Source organism: Microtus ochrogaster, chromosome 21 (assembly GCF_000317375.1).
Source record: "Microtus ochrogaster isolate Prairie Vole_2 chromosome 21, MicOch1.0, whole genome shotgun sequence".
NCBI lineage: Eukaryota > Metazoa > Chordata > Mammalia > Rodentia > Cricetidae > Microtus > Microtus ochrogaster.
The window spans coordinates 38,994,503-39,012,403 of record NC_022022.1 but is presented as its reverse complement, the minus strand read 5'-3'; the positions used below and the strand labels follow the sequence as shown (position 1 = coordinate 39,012,403).

General features: G+C 40.0%; 1 protein-coding gene across 1 annotated transcript in view; it reads right to left on the bottom strand.

Moving 5' to 3' along the window:
• Col24a1 (collagen type XXIV alpha 1 chain) overlaps positions 1-17,901 on the bottom strand; it is a 249,016-nt gene that overhangs the window by 73,199 nt on the left and 157,916 nt on the right. Inside the window, exons 34-39 of the mRNA XM_026783871.1 lie at positions 12,310-12,363; positions 11,935-11,988; positions 10,608-10,661; positions 10,256-10,363; positions 2,314-2,367; positions 1,255-1,362 (exon numbers count right to left, since the gene is read on the bottom strand). Coding sequence (XP_026639672.1) covers positions 1,255-1,362; positions 2,314-2,367; positions 10,256-10,363; positions 10,608-10,661; positions 11,935-11,988; positions 12,310-12,363 — 432 coding nt within the window. The remainder of the gene's footprint in view (positions 1-1,254; positions 1,363-2,313; positions 2,368-10,255; positions 10,364-10,607; positions 10,662-11,934; positions 11,989-12,309; positions 12,364-17,901) is intronic.

The window sequence follows — 17,901 nt, the reverse complement described above, 5'->3', positions numbered from 1 at the left end:
ATATTACATAGTTATAACAAGGGGAATTTAAATATGAAAGTAAAAATTATATATATATATACTCATTTATCATATTATCAAACAATAAATCATTAATATAAAATCTGAACAGTGGGAGCTGGAGCTTTGGAAAATCGACTCAGCAGGTTATTTGTGTATGTTCGTGCATCTAGAGTTATATGTAACAGTAATAATCAAAGAAAAGAAATTCATAAATCTGAGAGGGAGCTAGGGGCATGGGAGAGATGGGAGGGAGGGGACACAGTGAGGGCGAGGAGAGAGGAAGTGATGTAGTTGCATTTTAATTAAAAGTATATTTTAAAAACTTGAAGGTGAATAATCTTACAGGAAAAAAATTTCAAAGTAGAAGCTTACATTAAGGGCACTATTTGGGGCTGCAATAATTCTTGCGTTTATTAAAAATTAATCACATTATATAATGTTTTTAAAACATAGGCGAAAGGCAGAGAAATAGTGACATAACATGTAAGGCGTGGGTGCTAAGGTGTCAGTAAGCCATGGCAAATTTTCCTGAGAAAGCAAACAGATTATGCAATGGTCCCTTCGCCTTGGTGACAGGGCTGGCACTGAGTGTTTAGATGGAGATGCAGTCAATGCACCTACATATTACAGATAAGTTTATGGGGTGGAAGATTGTCTTTTGAATATCTTTCTTTCACACCGTCATGTCCTGAGCAGCTCAGGCACACACCAGCAGCCCAGGTTTGCTGTGTCGGTTCAGAAGTGGCATGCTTCAGCGCCCCGTGTCAGGCAAAGTTCATGCAAAGAAGCGATATAAATAGCTGTGGGGCAGATTTCTTCCAGCTGTTTAGGAAGATAATCTCAAGTTAAACCCGGGTGGGTCCTAGCAGTGAATGGAAACACGTTTCAAGTTCACTTAAGTTTCGTAACCATTTGCCAACATGACAACAGCTTCAGACAGATATTAAATCCTGATTGGAAGGGCTCAGTGTATAAACTTTCCTACTTTGGAGCTAAAATCAGATTTTTAAAACCTCATTTCATATTTTATTTCCATTTTCAATTTTCCTTTTCCTTTTGCATGTCCAAAACCCACTAAGCTGTTTAATACCGTGGAATGCCCGTGACTCCCGCCATCCCACAGAGGTAGATTATTTTCAATGGAACCTTTGCATCCTCTGTAAAGTCAATCAAGGATGACGCTTTAAGAGCGCGGATACCGTTCTTTTCCATCCACAGTGACTCGGTGCTGAAAAGAAATCAAATACTGACCACAGCACCTCTTGTTCCTCTGGCGCCCTTAGGGCCATTCTCTCCAGCTCTTCCAGGGGCGCCTCGGCTTCCAACTTCTCCCACGGGTCCTGTTTGTCCTTTATCACCCTGTGGATGACATTAGCATGACTGAAAAGAAATGTATTAATTAATTTAATTATATCATACGCTTGAATGCCTCCAGAGGGTAGGTAGAAAGCGGCATTCTATTGGTTACTGTTACCGCTATTGTTTGTCTTGATTCGTGAGTCAGGGTCTCACTGCGACCTTGAGCTTACTGTGTGGTGGACCAGGTTGGTCCTGACCTTGTTTCTGCTGCCTGACTGCTGGAATTAATTACAGATGTATGCAATCGCAGCTGGCCTAAAGAAACTACTATCACATGTTATTTGAAAAACAATAACAACTTTGAAAAGCGACTAAGATGTCTTTTTTTTTTTTATTTTTAAATTAACCAAGCAGGATGGGTCTTCTTTTGTTACAGACAGCTGTCTCCCTTTGGCGAGTGTTTATCGTAATCTCATGATGAGATGTCCATTTTTATAGAGAGCTTCAGCATCGCAGAGGCCTACTGCAGGCAGGAAAGAAGAAAGCGCAGGGTTCTGGCCATACAGGATCGTCTCTCACCTGCTCACAGTGTGCCTGCAAGAGTCCCTGTCATTTCTTACAGCACTTCGTGTCCTTCAGAAACTTGTATGCCTTCTATCTGGCGCCACACCCACAAGCCCTTCACACAACACCCTTCTCTAGGGCCACAGCTTGAGAGGTGCTCAGAAGCCGCAGGTTTAGCGTTTTCTCCCCCTTTCCAGAAACAAGAACCAGCTTGCTCTATTACGGACACTCAACCTGTGATCAGTCAGGATGCTTGGGGCGTTCATGACAGCTCACAGGACTCAGTTCACTCTTCTAGGGCAGTGCTGATTGCTGTATGCTTTGATATGACATTTATAAGTCTGCATCGCCTTATGTCAAATGCAAATACAACTATTACAGTTCTCTGTAGACCTCCAGACATGAGAAGAGAGAAAGGTCATGCAAAAGGATCATTTTAAAAATTACCTTTTTCCCTGGCCGACCTCTTTGTCCTGGGGCTCCTACATTTCCATCTGGCCCCTGATCATTTGATATAAAAAAAGAAATAAATGTTTAAAGAAAAAAAGTTTAGGGTTTGAATACTTTTGGTCAGATAATCATTGAAATAAACACTGAATATAAAGGAGGTTATTTTTTCAACACTATTATTTCTATATTTATTTTTTCAAAGGTTGCAGCAATTAAAAGGCCAGGTTGTTACAAGCTATTAACTTTATGCACACACATGGGTCAACATAAACGTTAAACTGTTCTTTAGGAAGGAAGTTTCCCGGAACAGACTCACTTAAGTTAATAAGAGTGTAATGAAAGTCTACCCAAATGCATTCCAATTAGCATTTCAGTGAGCTGCATTTAGCTCAGCATTTTGATGAAAGAAGAAGGTTATAAAATATATCTACTACATGGTCAAGGAAAGTCTCAAAATATCACTGAAGTGGAGAATATTAAGGAGATAAAGAAAGAGAGGAAAAGAATAAAGGAGGAAGGAAAGGCAGCAAGGAAAAGAGACAGACACAGTCATCTAGAATGACATTTTAATATCATCTGATGCTTGTTTAGTTTGTAAAATGGAGTTTTTCAAAGCAAGAGCGGGGCGCTAGGTGGAGTTTTGTACCAACAATGAATAAGGGTAATCTATAGTGAGCCAGGCTGCCAGTCCTAAAATGGGTAATAATTACAGCTTTTCAGTAGCCGGAAATGGAAATTTCACATTTGTGTCCCCCTAAGCTTGGCAGACTTATGCGGACCAGAAACAAGCGGTGGTTTACCACTGTGCTGTGCAGGCCCTTGATAAATATTTGCTGAATGAACAAACAGATACCCTAGGAAGTGACTCACGCTCTACACTTGCCAGCAAACGCTATGCTGGCCTCACTCACTGAGCCACGTTCTACTGCTGTATTACAGCTGCATGCAGAGGTAGAAATGATAGCTGCACCGTGTAGAGGACTTTTTATTGCAGATAAATACATAACGTTTCCAAGAGAAGCTGGTTCACCCGCATAGAGTTTTAACTATTGGACTTTTCTGGTTCAGGCTCTTAACTGCCACATAGCCGCACACGAATTGTTTAATTTCTTACTGGTGTCTGGGGGTTAGAGAGATGGTTCAGCCATTAAGAATGATTACTGCTCTTGCAGAGGACCCAAGGTGGCCTACACAATTCCCTGACTCCAGTTCCAGGTGATCCCAGTCCTTTGGGTACCCAGATGTGCATTCCTACACAAACACGCATATTTGCAAATAACTTAAATTTTTTCTTTATTTATTCTTTGTGTCTTTCACATCATGCCTCCCGATCCCACCCATGTCCCTTCTCCACCAAAATAAAATAAAATTTAAGAAGGAAAAAAAGAGGAAGGGAAAAATAATCTCATCATGGAAGCTGCAGTGTGACACAGTGAGTCTTCACACATTTTTACACACAGACGTGTCATGCAGTCAGTCCTATGGACCCGGGACTGGGGATCTCCACAACACAGGGCAGCAGCAGGATGCCCAGGAAGAGTCCAGGTGAAGGCCCAGCAACGACGGTGCAGCAGAGGCCTTGAACCAGACCAGTGATTCTTTGAGATAAATGCCGACATTTAAAAAGTTTTTTTTTTTTTAAAAGCAGGACTCTATTTACTCCTTAAATAAAAAGGATAAAAAACCAAAACAAACAAAAATAAAAAACAAAAACAATCTCTTGAAAGGGTTCTTAAGACCCAGTGAGATTACAGTGCACATAAAGCTTGGAAAATACTGGTTTATAATAAAGGGCTCAATAAAGGTAGTTTTCACGAACTTCTGCCCTTTGAGCATTATGCAGTAACACCTGCACAATTATGTACATATTTATATGTGTCTTTATATATATAATCACACACATATGTCTCTCTCTCTATATATATATATATACATACATACATACATACATACATACATACATACATACATACATATACACTTTTCACAGAGGGTGGGCAGTGCGATCCTTGTCTGGGACTCTCTGCTATTCCCAGGCATTTCTTCACATATGATGGCATTCCTCCTGATCCTCATGCCATATGTCATTATTCTGCATCTTTAAACTTTGAGCGGTGTTGTCCTTGATGTCTTCTGACTCTTCCGGCATTCTGATTCTTTTTGCTTTTGCCACTATCCATTGTATCTTTCATCTGTTCACATTTTTTACCCTACCGGATTCCAGATTATGGTCAAACCACAGTTTAACCACATTTCCTATATAAATTTCCTTCTTCTTGATAATGTTGCAATACGTATATGTGTGCATGATCTTGCCAAGAGTTTTTTTTTTTTAATTTTTTCTTTTCGCGTGGAATTGTTGGCCTGTATTTAGCTAGTGTGTGTGTGTGTGTGTGTGTGTGTGTGTGTGTGTGTGTGTGTGTGTGTAAGAGGTTTTTTTCCTATATGGACAATTGGTTATAATACTACAATTTACTGTATGTGTTTTTCCTTATTAATACATAATATGTAATAAAATCAAGTTTTGGATCAAGTTCCAAAGCCTCCAATCCCTTTCTACGATATTTTCTATTGATACAGTAAACTCTATAAAATTAACCATATCATGGTCACCTTAATAATGCTCTGATGTCATGTAGGTCTACTGTCTCATTTGGCTCACTTTCCATGCATCCCAAACTGTCTTTCTAAAGCTTTCTTAATATTGGCTCTTTAATCTTCAGTACAAACTTTGAGTTGGCTTTTATCAACCAAGTCATACAAAATATCCCACAGTGATTTTTCCACTGACATTATAATAAATGTAAACTGACTTGGAAAAGAAATGATTTCACAATAAGAGGTCTTCCTGCTCATGAATGTTAAATCTTTGTTCATATATTTAAGTCTTCTAGGTTCTATTTAGGTTGTGTTAAGCATCTCAAACTATATGGACTCAAACTCAACTCTCAAATCCCCTCTTCCCACCCCTAAGCTTGTTCTATTCTGGTCCTCCCCTCTCTACTGTAAAGTATAAGACAGACTCGCTTTCCCAGTGATGCAGCTCTTCAATGGAAGACCAGTGGTTTGAAAACAGTGGGCAGGGTAGGATTTCTATATCTAAGATACTTAGGATAAAACAATTCAAAACAAAACTTTAACCCCACAGATTACAAAAATATACAAAATTTTACTGATATTATGTTAAGACCTAGTCCAAGGAGCTTAGTTTGGTGGCTGATTATAATCAAAATTCTATTTGGAAGTAGTTTTGTAAGTAATTGGTGTTGGCAAAGAAACATAGGATCCATTTTTGAATATTAATGCTTCATTTGACATCATGATAAATCTTTACTAATTATAATTTATAGATTATCTATATTGTTTTGTTATACAAGTACTTCTATTTATTTTATATAAATATTATTATCAATATTAATCTGAGTCATATGGTAAGAAAGGAGAAGTTTCAATCTGAGCTCATTTTTTGATATTTCTCCACTAAGCATTAACAGTGAAAGTGTTAATATTAAGTTTTACTAAATATTTTTTGTGTCATCTCCTGGGGTGGCCATTTTTCTGTGCTAAGTTTCATGTGACTCACGTTTACAATGCTTTAAGATGGTAACTTTTTGGTATAGCACTGGTGTGAGGGAATTCGTACACCATCTAGGTGTGTCAGTACTTTTAGATGGAGTAGGTTCACATACCTACAGACCTGCCGACAAGTGGTGATGCCACCTGCCAACAACATTTCAGTTCAGCCATCACTTGCTTACAGAAACACTCGTAATTTGTGGGTCTGCAGTGCATGAGTAAAATGAAGGTGTTGACATGGATAGCAAACTCTAAAACTGAGTCTTTTCTCTGGAGATAAATTGCACACTTATCTCTATTTTTAAACCTCCAATCTCACCTCATTTTCAAGTTAACAATCTTGTCTCACTGTTCATTAAGATACACTGGCAATCAAATTAGGAGGTGAAGTTATCTTCCCAAACCTCACCTACATCTCCTGTTTATTCACACACCAGCTTCTGCCTCCTTTCTCTGGCAGAGAAAGAAGGGTCCTTTCCCTGGGTGAGGCGGGTGAGGCCAGCTCCTCCTTCTGCTCTGGATCCCAGGCCTACTCAATTTACCCAACACCCATCCTTCTTCTTCTTCTTCTTTTTTTTTTTTTTTGGTTTTTCGAGACAGGGTTTCTCTGTGGCTTTGGAGCCTGTCCTGGAACTCGCTCTGTAGACCAGGCTGGTCTCGAACTCACAGAGATCCGCCTGCCTCTGCCTCCCGAGTGCTGGGATTAAAGGCGTGCGCCACCATCGCCAGGCACACCCATCCTTCTGAGAGAGCCCACTCACTGTGCTATCAGGGTTTCTCCTCAATGGGGCATCCCCAACTCCATTCATGTAGGTTTAAAGCTCCTCAAGCTTCTGTGCCTCCTCATTCATCCATCCATCCACTCATTCATCACACATCCGTTTATTTACTTCTGAACAGAACCATTTTTCCTGGTTCCCTCCTCTTAGAGCAAAACTTTTTGAAAGTTGTGCTCATTCTTCCAATCACGGATCCAATCTCTCATCTCTCTCCAGTTGGGTTTTTGTTCCCAACACTGAAATTGACCTCTGTAGGGCCAAAGCCATTGATTATTTTATTTGAAATACTTTTTTTTTAAAAAAAATACTGAGAACCTTTTAAAGCCTCTGTTTTCATTGCAACGTGTTTCCCTGATTTTCCACTTACATATCAGGTAAAGCGGTTCCCTCCTCTGTGTAACGTTTTGATACTGCAGAGGTCTCTTCTCTTTTACCCTCTTAGGTGGTCTCACCAATCCTCATGCTGTTAAATGCTGCTAAATGCCACCTGTATGCTCATGATTCCTAAATTAAGGCTGTCCTGATCAATCTACCCAATGACATCTCTTTTTGAATTTCTAATAAGCATCTCAAACTATATGGACTCAAACTCAACTCTCAAATCCCCTCTTCCCACCCCTAAGCTTGGTCTATCCTGGTCCTCCCTTCTTTACTGTAAAGTATAAGACAGACTTGCTTTCCCAGTGATGCAGCTCTTCAGTGGAAGACCAGTGGTTTGAAAACAGTGGGCAGGGTAGGATTTCTCTATCTAAGATACTTAGGATAAAACAATTCAAAACAAAACCTTAACCCCACAGAAAACACTCAGGTGGTAAGAATAAGATATCCTTTATCCCTGAACGTCCCTTAATACCACCAACCACAAATTCCTAATGAATCAGTTTACCAAGGAAACGCTCATTCTAACTTAAACAGATCAAAAAAGCATATTTAAGTCTAACTGAATTTTGCACTAACGGAAAAAAAACAACATAACCTCATTTAAACATGCTCCACTTTGGAATTCATAGCTGCACATGTGTTTAGAGCTGAGATACCACTGTGGTAGACTCTTCAGCTGTGGATGACCAAACATAAGTTAGACAGATGTTTCCTTTCTAGCAGAGATATGCATTCAGGCGACCGAGCATTTTAGGATAGAATTCATGCATAAAATATGCATGTTTTGTCTTCTGCCCAGAGAAGCAACAGCTTGGATTTTGAATTTGTCAATTGATGTTTTCCTCATTTGTTTCCTCAACACAGATCTCATTTTCAGTCTTCCACGATGAAGAGGTTCTCTTTTTGAAAAAATAAAAAAGTGATTTTTCTTTCATTCGTTTCCTTGTTTATTTTGTAGAAATCAAGGTAGCATCTCTGTGACATTGCCTAAGGAACAATTTTAAAAGTGCAAAATAAAACCAACATCAGGCTGCCTGATTAAGCAATAGTTCCTTGGATCATAAAATTCTTTTGAAAAAAAAAATCTGCCACGGTATTTTTATTGAGTTTATAATCTGAAAGGCATTTAAAATTCCAAAGAGAACAACAAAAAGAATAAAAAAGAAACACACATGTGTTGTTGCTAAAAGAAAAAAGTAACAGAGATGTGTTCTGGGCAGGATTGGTCCTGGGAGACATTAGGACGCAGATGGGATCTGTGTTTATCATTTTCCATGCTCTGTTTGGAGCCTTTGTCCCATCTCTGCTCTCCCCACCCCCAGCTGTCACATGGCATCAACCTCAGAGTCCTGCGGATGCTGTGCTGTGGGGCACGTGGAGTCTTCTCTTCTCGTTCTATCTTCAAGCTAGTTGTTTTAGGAATCCATGCTGAAGTGTCAGTTACTGGAGATATATACATATAATCTTTATATATGTGTATATACATATATAAACACACATATATACATATGGACAAACACACTATATGAGTGTGTGTGTGTGTACACATGCTGGAGAGAAAAGCCACCTGTGCACGCTTAACAGAGAGTTAATACCTTCTCTCTATGCCACATGCCCAGCACTGAAGAACGTCCATTTGTCAAGAATGAGCAGGAATCACAATTCCTCGCCACTGGCTAGTTTGCTTCTTTACAGGTCTAGCCCTGATGCTAATGGGGGAAAAAAAGTCAATTCTCTAAAAATGATGGAAACCAATGAGAACCCAAGGAAGGTAAAAACCCAGGACACAAAGTGAGCCTTTCAGGGAGTTTAGGGGATGCCGAAAGCAGAGAATAAAGGAATTGCTGTCGACTCTGCATCTCTTCCAGTGCTGTGAGACTGGATTTCTGTCTGATGCAGTGAGCACTGGTCACGTATATAGATTGTTAGGAGGATTCTACGAGAGGAGTGGGTGAGTTCACATTGGGTAAACTCAGGGAGGAGCCTTAAGGCATTGTGTGTGCTTTGTTTAGATGTCAGGGCAGAGGAGAAATAGGCAATTTACCATGATGTTTACAATGGAAGGAGCAATCTCCATGTACTAATATTTAAACACAGTGATGTTTCTGCTTTATTCACATTCTTTTTTTCTTTAATTAATTAGTTAATCAATTTATGTACACAACTGTTTTGCCTGCATATATGTATGCACATCAGGTTCATGCTTGGGGCCTGCAAAGGTTAGAAGAGAACATCGAATCCCCTGGAACTGGAGTTACAGAGAATGGCTATGAACTTCCATGTGGGTGCTAGGAACCAAGCCCGGGTCCTCTTCAGGAGCAGCAAGAGCTATTAACTGCTGAGCCATCTCTCCAGCCTCTTTACCCTCATTCTTTAAATTTCAGTTTGAAATATGCTTGGGCTATCACCTATTATTTGAAAAGAATACATACATACATACACACACACACACACACACACACACACACACATATATATATATATATTGGGATTCTTCTACCAAGGAAAGAAGAGTCTCTAAAGTCAAGAAACCTTAGAGCTGTAAATATGAAATACCTTCCCCCTTGCTTAAACACTTCAGATAAAAGGCAACCATAAAGCTTTAACTGAACAGCTACCCCGAAGACTGGAACACTCACATGGAAGAGTGTCACAAGCATCCTTTGCAACTGCCCTTATTATTCACATTTAACATTTGTCTCAAGGTGAGAAATTTTTTTAACTATAAAATTTAGAATTTCCCTTAAAGCAATGTAATTTAGGAGCTGGTATTGGTAGTGTATCTTGCTTACAAAGAATCTTAACCTGGGGGCCAAGATGTTATTCTATAACAAGAACTTGGGCTCTATGAACAAAGATGCAGAATATTCACACACACAAAGTTCGAGACAACAGAAGATTCTCCCCATCAAAAGCTTTATGACAGACGTTCAGCTGTTTATGTAAAAGTATCTTTCCCCTTTTGTATCTGAGAACAAGTAATACCTTGTTTAGTCATTCATTTAAGACACGGTTTGACATCTCCAGCCACCCTGTAGATATAAAGGTAAAAGTGTGTATGTGTGTGTGTGTGTGTGTGTGTGTGTGTGTGTGTGTGCGTGCATATGCCTGTGCATGTCTTTGTATGTGTGGTGTGTTTGACATGAGACCATGTGTTTATCTGTACATGTGGCACTGAGTTAAGTGGACTCAGCAATACTTACTGGAAGACCCATTTGACCTGCTCTACCGCAGGGCCCCGTTGTTCCTGGTGAGCCCATCTCTCCTTTGTCTCCATCCTCTCCAGGAAGTCCGCTTCCTCCTGGAGCCCCCTGGAATCCAATGAAAAGGGTTTATTTTTAAGAACATGGTGAAATAATTATGTCATGTAATAAGTATATGTTTATTTGACATGCAGTAGTAATCAAGCCTGATATTTACAGTGATAGTTTAGGGCTGGGATGTAGCTCAGCTGAGGCAGTGTTTGTCCAGCACATACAATGCCTGCCTGGTGGGGGGTTGATCTCCAGCATCGACTGAAACCTATAATACCAGGACTTGGGAGGTATATATTACCTTTGCTCCATCTTTTCCTTGGAGACCTTCTTCTCCAGGAGCTCCTGGTTCTCCCTGTTTTGTTTTGTAGCAGAAAAAGCAAGATTAATTTTTGGCTATCACACTGATCTTATTTTACATTTTGTTCCTAGAAGGTGTAGGAAGTAACTAATTTGTAGTCGTTTGTTTCTACTTCAATCATTATCTCTGAAGGAGGCCCAGCAGTGTAATAAAATGATTTGATCTGCCTGGAAGAGCTTTGGAGGTACCTAAGATAGTCATGGCTGTAAATTCACATATACAATGTGTTTCTAGAATACTAATACATTTAATCAGGTGTCTGGAAATAAATATAGCTAGAATGTGCTTCTGACATCAAGAATGCAAACACTGCCATCGCATGAAATGCAGTGCCTTGATATAACAAAGTTGCATAGCTAATATAACAAAATTCAGTCATGATCATTTTACCAGACTTTTAGTTTCTGAATTTTCTCCCTTCAGAGATGCAAAGATTATGGCCAAGTGACATCAATAAACCACCTTTTAGATACGAAACTTGCAAAAACACAGACCATACCTTATGAAGTTGTAAAGGCAGAGTTGCTCTCTTTAGAACTAAGTGATTAATTTAGTACTAACTAATAGCACAACATCGTTCCTATTAATGACCCCCGAATGAAGCTGATCCCTACTGCCCACCCCAAAAGGAAAATCCAAGTCAACAAATCAAATACAAAAATAAATATCTCTACTTTATCTGTTAGTGAACAAAGACTTTAAAAAATTACCTTGAACATCATTATTTGGGAGAAAAACAACTTATCATGTCGTAATGCCTGTCTATATTATCATAACCTTTCTAAGATATCAAATTACAGCTGCTCCTAAAAATTGCCTTGCATCCCATTAACTTCATATGGCCCTGGGGTGGCTTTAAAAAACACATCACATAATACATGCAAATAAAATACTTTTATGGGTTATTTGGAAAAAAAAATCACATCACATTTCAGTCTTTCATCTGCCTGTTAGGCTAGAAAATGTCCTGAAGTGTTGATCAAAGATTTGTGAATTTCCTCTTCATGCAATGGTGAGCAATAACCATGTGACCACACATTTTTGGCAAGGCTCTTCAGAACACATCAGGTTTTTAGAAAAGTCACTTAGGATTCTCAATGCCAAACTTAGAATGCAAATAGGGTTTTGTGTATAAGTTCTGAGATTCATGAAACATTTTGTAGTAATTTGAATAATCATCTTTTTGATGTATCTAGGGTAGTTAAATTTTGAGTCTCCCCAAACAAGTGGGTCAGTACATTAAATTTGTTTGTTGTTAGGTACTCACACGTGACCCTGGCTCCCCAGTTGCTCCGGTGCTGCCGGAAGGTCCAATATCTCCCTGAAGAGACAAAGGGCAGCCTAAGCATCACAGGAATGCATATCATAAGGGGCGTCATCCAAAGTAGTTCAGCTGTGACGGCCTTTATCTGCCTTCACCATGGTGTTTGTCACCAGGCCTGGCGGCGCACACCTTTAATCCCAGCACTCTGTGAGTTCAAGGCCAGCCTGGTCTACGTGGTGAGTTCCAGGACAGCGAGGACAACACAGTGAGACCCTGTCTCTACCTTGTACTCTCCAAAAGAATGGTGTTCATCAACCAGGGGCAAGTGTGGGTGTTAGGTTAGAGATGTCCCTCTCTCGTACACTTCAGGGCAGTTACCTTAGTGCCTGGTTCGCCTTGCAGGCCAGATTCTCCCTCAGTGCCTGGAAGTCCCTAAAAGAGAATGATTTGACATGTTACAAAGGCTGGACCAACCCCATAAGAAAGTGGTTTGGGTTTCAGCTCAAAGGTTAGAGTCTGTGTGCAAAAAAGGGCTTTCCCTGCCTCCACACACTTCAATGCTTAAGACAGGTATTTTTTGGGATTCTTTAACAGTTCAAATGTCAAGAAGAGCTTTGCTTGAAACCAGGACAATAAAGAACATTTCTCCCCCAAGTTTTCATCTTTGAGACATTAGAAGATGTGAAATAATCTACTTCCTACAATTTCGAGTTATTCATCCCTGGATTCAAAGTTTGATTATCACATTCCTTCCTACTGTGCCCACTGAAACCCGCTTTCTTAAGATCAATTAATCTTTTCATTATTAAAAATAAAATCCACTGTTTGAATTAATCATAAGGTTGTCACACTGAAAAGGAGATACAGATGTACTGAATTATGTTTCCAGTCTTTCTTGGTGAGCCTAGCTTCGTTGGGCGACCTTTTGATTAGTTAGACCTTGAAAACATATTATTTCTTGCAATCTTTGTCTCTGAAACTTGAGCAGTGGCTGCTGTGTTGTGTGTGTCTCCCGGCGGTACAAGTGTGTTCTCTGCATCCTCCATATGCTTCCCAGGCCTCTTTCTCCAGCCTCCCTGTCCATCCATCTTACTGGTTCACTGAGAGTTTAGTGTACGTGTTGATCATATTCACCCGTCTTTCCCAATGTTTTCCCAATTCACCCCCCGCCCTGACCTACACATTTTTAAAGAGAAATCCTTAAAGATAACTAGTTCTGCCACACATTTTGGATGTGTGGTCTTCTGCTGGAGAGAGGTTGACTGGCCAAGGGCAAAATTCTTGGAGAAACTGTCTCCCCTTCCCCCTGAAACTAACAAAGGCCAATAGGTCTTTAGCTTAGGGTGAAACTGTGGGCCTCCCCCTTTTTTTCTGCTCTTCTCTGTTTCTTTCCAGAAATTCTTCAATATTTCTGATGTGCGTATCAGACTTTTTTATGATTATTAGAAATTAAAATATTGTTCACATTATTTAATAGTATTTTAGATGGGAGGAGGTTCAGTTTTTCTTTTTCATAAAACCTCTGCAACCCACATTTACCATTTCTCAAAGTGAAATAAAATAAAAAGTAGGTACACAATAGAAGAGGTGAGCAGATAATGAAAGTCCAGTTCCTGGCCAGGCAGTGGTGGCGCACGCCTTTAATCCCAGCACTCAGGAGGCAGAGGCAGGCGAATCTCTGTGAGTTTGAGGCCAGTCTGGTCTACAGAGTGAATTCTAGGATAGCCAAGGCTACACAGAAAAAGTCCCATTCCACTTCTTAGAGGAAATTAGATTTTTGTTGTTGTTTTTTGGTTCCTTGGTATTAACTTCCATGACCCAGAATGTGGAGGCAGAGAGCTCATGTTTTGATCTGAGATTGAGATTACTCCTAGCTAGTGCCTTAATCTCTTCAGCAGAGAATTGTAGGAAATAACTGGACCCACCTCATGAAACTGTGCAGGTCTGTGGCAGCAGCAGAGTATGTAAAGCTGCTAGTGGCATAAGCACGCTTCATCAGAGACAGGGTCCTCCTGGGTCTGCTGCTCATTTTTTCTCTTGCTAGTGGGCGCTCTCCCACTGCCTCCCACCACTCCTCAAAAGCATCGCTTTTTTCTCAGATTCTCGGTGCCACTTCACATCCTTATCACAACAGACTCTGAATCTCTTGAAAGCTCTGAAGTTCAGTACCCCGTGCATGCTTCAGGCTGGGGATGAGGCAAGGTATGGCCATCAGCGCTATCTTTAGTCAAAGCTAAGCCAGCTCTGCTCTTCAGAAGTTTTAGCCTTGGGTGGACAAGCAGACTGTGGCCTTTGCTCCCTCACAGCCTTCTTCCGGACTCAGGAAGAAGTACGGCCACATCTGTCACATAACCTAGAAATGTCAGCATGGTTTGATTCCTCTTTCTGATTGCTTCCATATATAAAGAAGCTGTAAAATTTCTGTAACAAGTATCTGTATGTGTCTATCACTTCGGTTTGCCAGCCTCCTCCTACCCATTCCCCTCCTCCCCTCCCCTCCCTCTTTACCCTCTCCCTCCCTCCTTCCGTCCCCTCCCTCCTTCCATCCCTCCCCCTCTCTTCCTTCCTTTCTTTCAGACAGGGTATCACAGCACAGCTCAAGCTGCCTTGGATCTCACTGTTTCTCAACCTGTGCCACCGTGACCGCCTTCCACGACCTCTTTATAGGTAGATCTGTCCTTACTTGTACTTGCTGAAAAACATTTCTCGTTCAGCTGTTAGGATTATTTTTTTTTCCAAAATATGGTTCTGATTTCACCACTGTCTTGTTTATATAATCTTATAATAGGCCAAGACAGAAAGTTCAAGTTTTTTAAGAGAGTACATGAGACCTTTCAGGGTTCTCCTCTAATTAGCTACCGTTCTCTTGTGGCACGAAACATCAAATATTTCCCACAGCTCCATATTCTTAGGCTCTCCCTAAGACCATCCTCCTTCCTGGGACTCTTGCATCTCTAGTGTCCTTTCTCCTATCACTAAAGCTTCTTTCTTACTATTTCAATTTCTCCTTTTTCTTTTTTTAAAAATTGAAAAGATTTAAAAGATTATTCTTACTTTTTTTACACCCCTCCCTCTTCTCCTCCCAGGTGTTCCTCCCTGCCTTCCTCTATCCACTCCTGCTCCGTCTCTATTCAGAAGAGGTCAGACTTCTTAAAGATATCAACCAAACATGGCATATGAAGTTGTAGTAACACTGGCCACTCCTCTCATATTAAGGCTGGACAAGGCAACCCAGTATGAGGGATAGGGTCCCAAAGGCCAGCAAAAGGGTCAGAGACAGCACCTGCTCCCACTTTTAGGACTCCCATAAGGGGACCAAGCTACACAACTGTTACATCTATGCAGAGGGCATAAGTCAGTCCCATGCAGGCTTCCCTGGCTGTCAACTGAATCTCTGTGAGCCCCTATGGGCCCTGGTTAGTTGTTTCTGTGGGTTTTCCTGTGGTGTCCTTGACCCCTCTGGGAGATCCAAGGTTTCCTCCTTGATTCCTCCTTGTTACTCTATGTGTCTGCGGATTGTGGCATACTTATCCTATACTTTACAGCTAATATCCACTTACAAGTGACTATATACCATGCCTATATTTCTGAGTCTGGGTTACCTCACTTAGGATAATTTTCTTTTTCTAGTTCCATTCATTTGCCTGCAAATTTCATGATGTCGTTGTTTTCTAACATCTGAGTGGTAGTACCTGGTACACATGTACTGCATTTTCTTTAGCACTTCTTAGGTTGAGGAACACCTAGTTTGTTTCCAGGTTCTGCCCAAGAGTGGTATCCTTGGGTCTTGAGGTAGATCAGTTTCAAAATTTCTGAGAAACCACAGTATTGATTTCCAAAGGGACTGTACAAGTTTGTACTCCCACCAGCAGTGGAGGAGTGTTCTTACTCTATGTTCTCTCGAGCATATATGTCACTTGTCATAGGTGTATGGATTTACGTCTGGCTCTTTGTTTTGATCCCATTTATCAATCTGTCTGTTTTATGTGGAACAATGTGGTTTTTATTACTACAGCTCTGTAGTACACCTTTGGATCAGGTGTGGTGGGAGCTCCAAAAGTTCTTTTATTATACAGATGGTTTTAGCTATTCTGGGTTTTTTTATTTTTCCATATGAAGTCGAATATTGTTCTTTCTAGGTATGTAAAGAATTGTGTTGAGATTTTATGGGGATTGTGTTGAATCTGTAGATTGCTTTTGGTAAGATGACCATTTTTACTATGTTAAGCCTACTGATCCGTGAGAATAGGAGATCTTCCCATCTTCTGACATCTTCTCTAATTTCTCTCCAAAGATTTGAAGTTCTTGTCATACAGATCTTTCACTTGCTTGGTTACAGTTATACCAAGATATTTTATGTTATTTGAGGCCATTGTGAAAGTTGTTTCCCTGATTTCTTTCTCCACCTGTTCATCATTTGTATGTAGAAGGACTATGGGTGTTTTGAGTTAATCTTTTATTCAGTCACTTCGCTGAAGATGTTTATCCACTGTAGGAGTTCCCTGATAGATATTTTTTGGAGTCACGTATGCATACTATCATATTATCTCCAAATATCAATACTTTGACTTCTTCTTTTCCAATTTGTATTCCTTTATCTCCCTTAGTTGTTTTATTGCTCTAGCTAGAACTTCAAGTACTATATTGAATAGATATTGAACGAGTGGACAGTCTTGTCTTATTTCTGATTTTAGTGGAATCACTTTGAGTTTTTCCCCATTTAATCTGATGTTGATTATTGGTTTATTGAATATTGCCTTTATTGTGTTTAGGTTATGTCTCTTGTATACTTATCTCTCCAAGTCAATCTTATTTTTTATGTTTCAATAAACATGTCTTATTTTTCTCCTCCCCCAGGTAGGGTAAAGCAGCAATTGCTTTCTCCTTTATTTCCCTGTCAATATCTGCATTATTGACCCTAATCCATTGTAGTATAATGATTACTGATGTTAACTATACTCTGAAACAGATTATTAGCTTATAAAGGAATCGGTGGCCTTAAATGCTTTCTTGCATCTCCAGTTAAGTGCACAGTAAGAGGCATGGCATAGTCAAGGAAGGGGAACTAGGTCTCCAAGCCAGGAGCAGAATAAAATTTTATAAAGAGTAATTAATAAAAAATAGATCTGCAAGAAGTAGACCATATAGAATATTGTGTTAAAATTGGTTAATTTTGATGTGTGATTTGTTTTGTTTTGTTTTGTTTTATTGAGACAGGATTTCTCTGTGCCAGTTCTAGCTATCCTGAAACTAGGTCTGTAGATCAGGATGGCCTTGAACTCATAGAGATCTGCCTGCCTCTGCCTCCCAAGTACTGGGATTAAAGGCGTGCACCACCATCATCTGGTGCTGAGTGATTTTTATAATAAATTTCAAATAAAGAAGTGGATGTTTATTGGAAAGGTTACGGAACTCTTAAGGAATCTGAAGAATGATACAATAAAGATAAACTGGTGATGAGCAGCTGAGGGTCTGAGGGGAGCTGCAAGAGGCATAAAGGTGGAGGAATCCCCTTTTGTGGGAGACACAAAAGAGGGAAGGATACACATAAGGCAGCACGGGCTGTTCAAAGAAAAAAGATAAGGAGAGAGTGATGTAGGAGTAGCTTAGGGTGACTATGTCTCATGAAAGCAGATTAGAAAAGCAGTGGGTTCAATGTCTAGAAAAAGAAGCATAAAAGCACACAGATTTTTGCCTCTGAGATGTTAATGGGCTACTGAGGTGGATTCATACATAAAACATGTCCAGACGTCAATAAGTGATGTAAGAGGAGAAGCCTGACTTACAGCAAAACCAGGGAAGTTATATGAGTCTGCAAAAGGCTAAAGAGAAGATAGGGATAGATAGATGATAGCTAGAGAGAGACAGATAGATGATAGACAGAGATAGATAGATTCATAGATAGATAGATGATAGCTAGAGAGAGATAGATAGATGATAGATAGATGATAGAGATAGATTCATAGATAG